The sequence below is a fragment of the Streptopelia decaocto genome (assembly GCF_964273445.1).
Source record: "Streptopelia decaocto genome assembly, contig: HAP1_SCAFFOLD_301, whole genome shotgun sequence".
Classification (NCBI taxonomy): Eukaryota; Metazoa; Chordata; class Aves; order Columbiformes; family Columbidae; genus Streptopelia; species Streptopelia decaocto.
The window spans coordinates 41,508-50,614 of NW_028115984.1; the positions used below are offsets into that span (position 1 = coordinate 41,508).

General features: G+C 72.6%; 2 protein-coding genes across 3 annotated transcripts; one reads left to right on the forward strand and one right to left on the reverse strand.

Annotated features, from left to right (window-relative positions):
• Positions 1-280: 280 nt before the first annotated feature.
• On the reverse strand, positions 281-3,741 carry LOC309452473 (evolutionarily conserved signaling intermediate in Toll pathway, mitochondrial-like). The gene is made up of 7 exons (XM_082077095.1): positions 3,584-3,741; positions 3,085-3,466; positions 1,701-1,924; positions 1,540-1,594; positions 1,087-1,235; positions 840-942; positions 281-512 (listed from the first exon to the last, which is right to left on the reverse strand). Exons 1-7 carry the CDS (start codon positions 3,635-3,637, stop codon positions 295-297), a joined length of 1,185 nt encoding a protein of 394 aa, XP_081933221.1. The 5' UTR covers positions 3,638-3,741; the 3' UTR covers positions 281-294.
• Positions 3,742-4,602: 861 nt separating this feature from the next.
• Positions 4,603-8,746, forward strand: CNN1 (calponin 1). Of its 2 annotated transcripts, none has more exons than XM_082077092.1 (7): positions 4,603-4,821; positions 6,378-6,499; positions 6,581-6,647; positions 6,780-6,917; positions 7,090-7,200; positions 7,664-7,810; positions 8,461-8,746. In XM_082077092.1, the coding sequence occupies exons 1-7, from the start codon at positions 4,759-4,761 to the stop codon at positions 8,686-8,688; spliced, it is 876 nt and encodes a 291-aa protein (XP_081933218.1). In that variant the 5' UTR covers positions 4,603-4,758; the 3' UTR covers positions 8,689-8,746. The 2 variants fall into 2 exon arrangements, with proteins under 2 accessions (XP_081933218.1, XP_081933219.1); XM_082077093.1 differs by having other exon boundaries at positions 8,348-8,604.
• Positions 8,747-9,107: the final 361 nt, after the last annotated feature.

The following is a 9,107-nucleotide window of genomic DNA, read 5'->3' on the forward strand; positions in this document are numbered from 1 at the left end:
GAGCGTGCGCGCGCGCTTCCGCCAGGCCCCGCCCAGGGCGCGTCAGGACGGCCCGTGCGCATGCGCGGAGCCCGGGGTGCCCGCTCTCCGCGGAGCGCCTCCCTGTAGCGGCCCCGGGCTCTGCGCCCCAAACCCGACACAGATCACCCCAAACCTGACACTAAACATCCCAAACTCAACACTAATCATCCTGAACCCAACACAGGTCACCCCAGAAATGACACTTATCACCCCAAAAACGACACTAAATACCCCCAAAACGACACAAATAACCCCAAACTGGTGTCGGTTCCTTTATTTCCGCGGAGGCTCCAGCACGGGGGGCTGGGGGGGCCCTGCCCGCAGTCGGAGCCCCGGGGGGGTCACGGAGGGGTCCCCGCCCCCCAGGCGGAACACGACGGGCGTCTGTCCAAGCACCGGGTTGTCCTGCTGCAGCCCCGCGATCCAGCGGCCCAACGTGCGCCGGTCGCCCGCGCCCGCCATGCAGAGCGCGAACACGGGGCCCTCGAGCACTGTGAGGGCAGGGCGGGGCTGCGGACACGCCCTGCCCTGCCCCGCCCGGCCCTGCCCCCTGCCTGGCCCCGCCCACCACCGGCCCTGCCCCACACCTGACCCCGCCCCACCCTCTGGCCCCGCCCACCGCCCAGCCCTGCCCCACACCTGGCCCCGCCTACCGCCTGGCCCCGCCTCACCCCCTGGCCCCGCCCTGCCCCACCCCTGGCCCCGCCTGCCGCCTGGCCCCGCCCCACCCCCTGGCCCCGCCCACCACCCAGCCCTGCCCCACACCTGGCCCCGCCCGCCACCCGGCCCCGCCCCACCCCCTCGCCCCGCCCCCATACCCTCATCCACATCGAACTCGTCATCGTCCCAGGGCCCGCGCTCCAGGTCCAGGTCCAGGCTCAGCGGGTAGTACAGGCTGCGCTCGGGGTCGGGAGGCTCGGCCTGGAGGGCAGGGGGGTCCCACAGGTCCCCCACGTCCCCTGGGACCCCCCGTTCCCATCCTGGTCCTCTTCTCACCCTCGGGGGGGCCCTGGTGGGTCCCCCCATCACCCCCCCTCCCCTGGGTCCCCTCGTCCCCCCTCTCACCCCCAGGGAGGGTCCCGGCGGGTCCCCCCTCAGCACGTGGTACTGGAGCCGGTGGCCGCGCAGCCAGATGGGGAACGGCCCCTCCACGAACACGGGCCGGGCCGGGTTGTGCTGGGCCAGCAGCTCCTGCTGGTCCGGGCTTTGTGCACCTGGGGACAAAAACAGCACCCCAAAACTGACAGGGGACCCCAACATCCCCAGGGCTGGGCCGTGCTGGGCCAGGAGCTCCCGCTGGTGGGGCTCTGGGAGCCTGTGGGGACACCCCAAAATAAATACCCCGGGGACCCCCCACCCACCACCACAGGGGTCCTCGGAATGCCTGGGTCCCTTGCACAGGCCAGCGTCGCCAGCCCCACACGCTGGGTCTCCCCAAACACGAGAGGCCAGAAATGGAACCCCCACAACACGCAGGACCCCCTCAGGGGCCCCCAGGAGCCCCCCCCCATCACTCACCCACGATGAAGGGCTGGACGGAACCTTCGTCACCCCCCTCATCTGGCACCGGCTCCTGCGGGGGGGACATGGGGGTCACCAGCCCCCCAGCAACCCGGGGACATCCCTGTGTCCCACATCCCTCTGTCCCCCGGGGCGCCCCCGTCCCCGTCCCGCCGCACCTGGAACACGGTGATCCGCGCGTCGGGGTCGCTGGCGATGCGCCGCAGCGCCAGGCGGGCGATGGGCAGCCCGGGCGGGGGCAGCACGGGGGGCAGCGGGTGGGGGTCCAGGTGCCGCGCGCGGGGCAACCAGTACAGCAGCCGCTGGCACTTCCGCACGGGGCGGCTGCGCGGCCCGAAGATCCCGAGCAGCAGGAACCGCGTCTCGGCGTCCGGCATCACACCTGACGGACCCAGGCGTCCGGGGGACACGGCGTTCAGCGGACCCAGGCGTCCGGGAGGAACCCAGGCATACAGCCGCCCCCTCCGCAGGGAACCAGTGACCCCCTCCCAGGGGACCCAGGAGCTCAGGGGAGACCCAGGTGTCCAGGAGCCCCCTCCCCAGGGAACCGGTGACTTCTCCCCAGGGGCTCAGGGGGACCCAGGAGTCCGGGGGACACGGGGTTGAGGGGGACCCAGGCGTCTGGGGACAGGGTGTTCGGGGACCCAGGCGTCCGGGGGACATGGTGTTCGGGGACCCAGGCGTCCGGGGGACAGGGTGTTCAGGGACCCAGGAGTCCAGGGGACATGGCATTCGGGGACCCAGGAGTCCGGGGGACAGGGTGTTCAGGGACCCAGGCGTCCGGGGGACAGGGCGTTCAGGGACCCAGGCATCCGGGTGACAGGGTGTTCGGGGACCCAGGCGTCCGGGGGACACGGCGTTCGGGGACCCAGGCATCCGGGGGACACGGCGTTCGGGGACCCAGGCGTCCGGGGGACAGGGCGTTCGGGGACCCAGGCGTCCGGGTGACAGGGTGTTCGGGGACCCAGGCGTCCGGGTGACAGGGTGTTCGGGGACCCAGGCATCCGGGGGACAGGGCGTTCGGGGACCCAGGCATCCGGGGGACAGGGCGTTCGGGGACCCAGGCGTCCGGGGGACAGGGCGTTCGGGGACCCAGGCGTCCGGGGGACAGGGCGTTCAGGGACCCAGGCGTCCGGGGGACAGGGTGTTCGGGGACCCAGGCGTCCGGGGGACAGGGTGTTCGGGGACCCAGGCGTCCGGGGGACATGGCGTTCGGGGACCCAGGCATCCGGGGGACAGGGCGTTCGGGGACCCAGGCGTCCGGGGGACAGGGTGTTCGGGGACCCAGGCGTCCGGGGACAGGGTGTTCGGGGACCCAGGCGTCCGGGGACAGGGTGTTCGGGGACCCAGGCGTCCGGGGACAGGGCGTTCGGGGACCCAGGCGTCCGGGGGACAGGGTGTTCGGGGACCCAGGCGTCCGGGGACAGGGTGTTCGGGGACCCAGGCGTCCGGGGGACAGGGCGTTCGGGGACCCAGGCGTCCGGGGGACAGGGCGTTCGGGGACCCAGGCGTCCGGGGCCGCGGCGCAGGGCCCGGGCTCACCGTGCCGCTCCATCTGCTCCAGCAGCCGCAGCCCGCACTCCTGCTGGCGCGGGAAGGGCCCGAGCAGGCGCTGCAGCGGCCCCCGGGGCAGCCAGGGCCCGCGCGGCAGCAGCCGCAGCAGCCGGTGGTACAGCGCCCGCTCCCGCGCCACCCCCAGCGCCGGCATCGCCGCCAGCGCCGCCTCCACCAGCTCCAGCCGCCCGCGCCGCCCCGGGGCCGCCTCCAGCGCCGACAGCGCGGCCTCGAACGCGGCGGCGCCGGGGGGGTCCCCGGGGGCGGCGCCGGGGGGGTCGCCGGGGTCACCGTGGGGGTCGCCGGGGTCACCGGAGGGGTCCCCCCAGGCCGGGTTTCCCGCCGGGCGCTGCCGGAGGCTCCGGGCGGCCTGCGGGAGAACGGGGGAGGGCAGCGGGGAGCGGGGCCGCCGTGACCCCCACGTGACCCCCACGTGACCCCGCGTCCCCCCGCGACCCGTGTCCCCCCGTGTCCCCTCCCCCCGCACCTGTGTGACCCCCCAGAGCCCCCGGGGCAGCGCGCGCGCCCAGCGCAGCCTCATGGCCGGAGGTCAGAGGTCGGAGGTCACGGCCGGACCGTGGGATCCCTCCACTCCGCGGGCGCCGCCATTCGCCGCCGACCCCGCTGGGCGGCCGCTTCCGGGACGGGCGGGGCGGGGCCTGCGGCGGGGCCAATCGCCGCGCGCCTCTGGCCTGGGGGCGGGGCCCGGGGCGGTGATTGGCGGTGTGGGGGGGCGGGGCTCGGAGGGGTTCCCCGTGACGTCACAGGGGCCCCGCGGGTGAGTTCACAGCCGGGGTTCCGCCGTGACGTCAGAGCCGGGAATACGCGATGACGTCGGGACGGGGACGCCGGGCACAGGGGGGACACACACACAGCCCGGGTTCGCGGTGACGTCACACGGGGCACTGTGACGTCAGAGCTGCAGCAGCTGCTATAAATGGAAATGGCAGCGCCGGCCCCCGGACGCCTGGGTCCCCCAACTCCTCGGTTCGCCCCCCCCGCCCCGGGTCCCTGGGACGCCTGCGTTGCCCCCGCTCGCCGAACTCCTGGGTCCCCTCAGGACTCCTGGGTCCCCTCAGAACTCCTGGGTTCCCCCGGGTCCATGGGACGCGCTCCCGGAGTGGGAGGGAGTGGGTGACGGGGGCCGCATTCCCCGCCCGTGACGAACCGTCCCCGTCCCCCCCCACCCCCGGAGTCCGATCCGCTGACGGCACCGGGACCGCCCCGCCCCCCCCCCTCCGGACTAGGGGGACCCAGGCGTTCGGGGGGACCCAGGCGTCCGGGGAGGAGAGAGGGCTGGGGGGGAGAGCAGGGATGGGGGGAGGGGAGCTGGGGGGGGCAGGGGGGCGGCCCGGGGCTCCCCCGCCCCCTCGGGATCCCCCCCGCTAAATGTGGAAAAAATGACGCCATCACCCGCCCCGCGGTGACGTCAGCGCGGCGGGCGGCGCGGATTGGCCGCGCGCGGCCCCGGCCCGGGGGGGCTCCGCGACTTTTAAAAGTGGCGGCGGCGCCGGGTCGGGACCGGGACGAGCGACCCGGGACGGACCGACCGATCCCACCGGGACCGACCGACCCGGGACCCCCCGAACCGGCACCGACCGACCCGCCGGGACCCCCCGAGCCCCCCCGGGAACCCCTGAACCGGGACCCCCCACCGACCCCATGTCCAACGCGAACTTCAACCGCGGTCCGGCCTACGGGCTGTCGGCCGAGGTGAAGAACAAGGTGGGCGGAACGAACGGAACCGGGGGGAGCCGGGGGGGACAGAACCGGACCGGGGGGAGCCGAACCCGGGAGGACAGAACCGGGGGGGACAGAACCGACGCGGGCGGGACAGAATCGGGGGGACAGAACCGGGCGGGGCGGGGGGGCAGGACCGGCCGGAGCGGGCGGGGGGCGGGGGCAGGACCTGGCGCTGTCCCTGGTGCTGCCCCGCACGCCTGGGTCCCCTCCGCGGCGGTGATGCGCACTCGGACGCCTGGGTCCCCTCTGCGGGGGGTGATGGGCACCCGGACTCCTGGGTCCCCTCTGCGGGGGGTGATGGGCACCCGGACGCCTGGGTCCCCTCTGCGGGGGGTGATATGCTCCCGGACGCCTGGGTCCCCTCTGCGGGGGGTGATGGGCACCCGGACTCCTGGGTCCCCTCTGCGGGGGGTGATATGCTCCCGGACGCCTGGGTCCCCTCTGCGGGGGGTGATGGGCACCCGGACGCCTGGGTCCCCTCTGCGGGGGGTGATATGGTCCCGGACGCCTGGGTCCCCCCTGCCGTGCCTCAGTTTCTCCCCGCAGACGCCCCGCGGGCCGCAGGGCGGGAAGGGTTAACCCGGGGGGCCCGGGGGGGCTCTGGGCGGCCCGGGGGGGCTCGGAGGGGCCCCGCCGCCCCCGGCCCCGCCACGAGCCCTTATAAGGTGTCGCAGCGCGGCGGGCGCGCGGCTGCGGGCCGGGACTATATATGGGCAAAGGTTCGGCGGGCCCGGACGCCTGGGTCCTCCCGGCGGGGGGGGCGCGGGGCGGGGGGGCCCCGGATGCCTGGGTCCTCCCGGGGGGCGGGGCAGCCCCGGACGCCTGGGTTCTCCCCACCACCACCCCTCCTGGCAGTGGGGGGACCCAGGCATCCGGGGCTGTTCTCACTCTCTCCAAAGGGGGCTGAGCTTGTGGGTCACCCCCAGTCTGAGCCCCCCATCTCCCCCTGTGTCCTCTCAACTGACCATGTCCCCCAACATGTCCCCCGATGGTTTCCTCTCTGTCCCCTGACGTGTCCCCCATGTTCCAATGGTGTCCCCATGTCCCCCCAATGTGTCTCCATGTCCCCTGATGTCCCCATGTCCCCCACCATGTCCCTTGATGTCCCTGTGTCCCCCCTGTCCCCTGCCACGTCCCCGATGTCCGCTGTTCCCCATGTCCCCCGCCATGTCCCCCGCCATGTCCCCTGCTGTCCCCTGTCCCCTGCCATGTCCCCTGTTCCCCATGTCCCCTGCCGTGTCCGCTGCTGTCCCCTGTTCCCCATGTTCCCTGTTCCCCATGTCCCCTGCTGTCCCCTGTTCCCCATGTCCCCTGCCATGTCCCCGCTGTCCCCTGTCCCCTGCCATGTCCCCTGTTCCCCATGTCCCCTGCCATGTCCCCTGCTGTCCCCTGTCCCCTGCCATGTCCCCTGCCATGTCCCCTGTTCCCCATGTCCCCTGCCATGTCCGCTGCTGTCCCCTGTTCCCCATGTTCCCTGTTCCCCATGTCCCCTGCTGTCCCCTGTTCCCCATGTCCCCTGCCATGTCCCCCATCCCCAGCTGGCGCAGAAATACGACCCGCAGCGGGAGCGGGAGCTGCGCACCTGGATCGAGGGGACGACCGGACGGCGCCTTGGGGACAATTTCATGGACGGGCTGAAGGACGGAGTCATCCTCTGCGAGTATGGCCCTGCCCTTGACCTCTGACCCCTGCCCTGACCCCCTGACCCTGCCCTGACCCCCTGACCCGCCCTTGACCCCAGGCTGATCAACAAGCTGCAGCCGGGCTCCGTGCAGAAGGTGAACGACCCCGTCCAGAACTGGCACAAGGTGAGGGGAGGGGGGGTTGGGGATCCCGGGGGGGTCCCAGGGGTGTCCAGGGGTCCCGGGGGTGTCTGGGGGTCTCGGGGTGTCCAGGGGTGTCCGGGGGTGCCCGGGGTCCCAGCTGCGCTGCCCCCCCAGCTGGAGAACATCGGGAACTTCCTCCGCGCCATCAAGCGCTACGGGGTGAAGCCGCACGACATCTTCGAGGCCAACGACCTGTTCGAGAACACGAACCACACGCAGGTGCAGTCGACGCTGATGGCGCTGGCCAGCCAGGTGACGCCCGGGGCGGGGGGCACGGCCGGGGCACCCACCGCACGGGGCCCGGCGCCCGCTGCGCCCCAGCGGGACACGGGGCCCAAGGGGCAAAGCTGGGGGGCCAGGGGTGTTTGGGGTGGGGGGCTGTGCCCATGCCCCCCCCAGCGCCCCCTCTCCCCGCCCCCCCCAGGCCAAGACCAAGGGGAACAACGTGGGGCTGGGGGTGAAATACGCGGAGAAGCAGCAGCGACGGTTCCACCCCGAGAAACTGCGCGAGGGGCTGAACATCATCGGGCTGCAGGTGACGGGGGACGTGGGGACACGGGGGACATGGGGACACGGGGGACATGGGGACACGGGGGACATGGGGACACGGGGGACATGGGGGGACAGGGCTGAACATCATCGGGCTGCAGGTGACGGGGACGTGGGGACACGGGGGACATGGGGACACGGGGGACATGGGGACACGGGGGACATGGGGGGACAGGGCTGAACATCATCGGGCTGCAGGTGACGCGGACGTGGGGACACGAGGGACATGGGGACACGGGGGACATGGGGACACGGGGGACATCATCGGGCTGCAGGTGACGCGGACGTGGGCACGCGGGGGACATGGGCACACGGGGGACAGGGCTGAACATCATTGGGCTGCAGGTGACAGGAACACGGGGGACATGGGGGGATGTGGGGAACAGGGGGGTTTCGTGTCCACTCGGTGCAGCTGGTGACAGTGTCCCCTGTGTCCCCCACGTCCCCAGATGGGCACCAACAAGTTCGCCAGCCAGCAGGGCATGACGGCCTATGGGACACGGCGGCACCTGTACGACCCCAAACTGGGCACCGACCAGCCGCTGGACCAGGTCACCATCAGCCTGCAGATGGGGACCAACAAGGGCGCCAGCCAGGTGGGACAGGGACAGACGGACGGGGGAACCGGGGGACACGGGGGGGACGGGGCGGGGGGGAGATGGGGGTCCCCAGACGTGTCTCCCTGAAGAGCCCAAGGGACCCCTGGGGACACTGAGGGACCCTCGGGAGGACAAGGGACCCCTCGGCCCGCTGTCCTGTCCCAGCGCTGTCCCCATCCCCGTCCCTGTGTCCACATCCCTGTCCCTCTGTCCCCATCCCCATCCCCGTCCCTCTGTCCACATCCCTGTCCCTCTGTCCCCATCCCCATCCCCGTCCCTCTGTCCCCATCCCCGTCCCTCTGTCCCCATCCCCGTCCCTCTGTCCACATCCCTGTCCCTCTGTCCACATCCCTGTCCCTCTGTCCCCATCCCCATCCCCGTCCCTCTGTCCCCATCCCCATCCCCGTCCCTCTGTCCACATCCCTGTCCCTCTGTCCACATCCCTGTCCCTCTGTCCCCATCCCCATCCCCGTCCCTCTGTCCCCATCCCCACCCCCGTCCCTGTGTCCTTGTCCCCCTGTCCGTCTGTCCCAGGCTGGAACGACGGCCCCTGGTGCCAAGCGCCAGATCTTCGAACCCTCTCTGGGCACCACGGGGCCGGCCCCGTGTCCGTGTCCCTGCGTCCCTGACCCCGTCCGTCTGTCCAGGCTGGAATGACGGCCCCGGGCACCAAGCGGCAGATCTTCGAGCCGTCGCTGGGCACCCAGCACTGCGACACGGGCACCATCGGGCTGCAGATGGGCAGCAACAAGGGCGCGTCGCAGACGGGGATGACGGTGTACGGGCTCCCGCGCCAGGTGTACGACCCCAAGTACTGCGGGGGCCCCGCGCTGCTGGGGGAGGACGGGCTGGACGGGCCCTTCGAGCACCAGTGACCGCGCGGCCCCCCCGGCACTGACACCCCCGCACCCCCGCAATAAACACACACGCAAAGCGGCCGCCTCGCCACTGTGGGGACAACGGGGGGACGGGGGGGACAACGCCGGAGACAACGCCGGGGACAATAAACACACGCAAAGGGAACAGGGGGCAATGCAGGGACAGTGGAGATGGGGGGGACAACGGGGATGGGGGGACAAGGGGGACAATTTGTGAGAGGGAGGACAATGGGGGACAATGTGGGGGGACAGTGAGACACAGGGGCGAACGGGGGGGACATGGGGTCCCTGAGGGGTCCCCAGGTCTGGGTGGCCGAGGGTGACAACGTGTCCCAGCGCGGCTGCGGAACCAGAGGAGACTCGTTAGCGCTGAGAGCTCGTTAGCGCCGCAGACCCGCCCCGGGGCTGTCACACAC

Excerpts from the sequence above, each read along its gene's own strand:
- LOC309452473 (XM_082077095.1), bottom strand. The coding sequence starts at position 3,637 with ATGAGGCTGCGCTGGGCGCGCGCGCTGCCCCGGGGGCTCTGGGGGGTC. Across the intron at positions 3,467-3,583 it reads GGCTCTGGGGGGTCACACAG|GCCGCCCGGAGCCTCCGGCA; the intron begins GTGCGGGGGGAG and ends GTTCTCCCGCAG. Across the intron at positions 1,236-1,539 it reads CGTCCAGCCCTTCATCGTGG|GTGCACAAAGCCCGGACCAG; the intron begins GTGAGTGATGGG and ends TTTTGTCCCCAG.
- CNN1 (XM_082077092.1), top strand. The coding sequence starts at position 4,759 with ATGTCCAACGCGAACTTCAACCGCGGTCCGGCCTACGGGCTGTCGGCC. Across the intron at positions 6,648-6,779 it reads CCGTCCAGAACTGGCACAAG|CTGGAGAACATCGGGAACTT; the intron begins GTGAGGGGAGGG and ends CTGCCCCCCCAG. Across the intron at positions 7,811-8,460 it reads CCAACAAGGGCGCCAGCCAG|GCTGGAATGACGGCCCCGGG; the intron begins GTGGGACAGGGA and ends CCGTCTGTCCAG.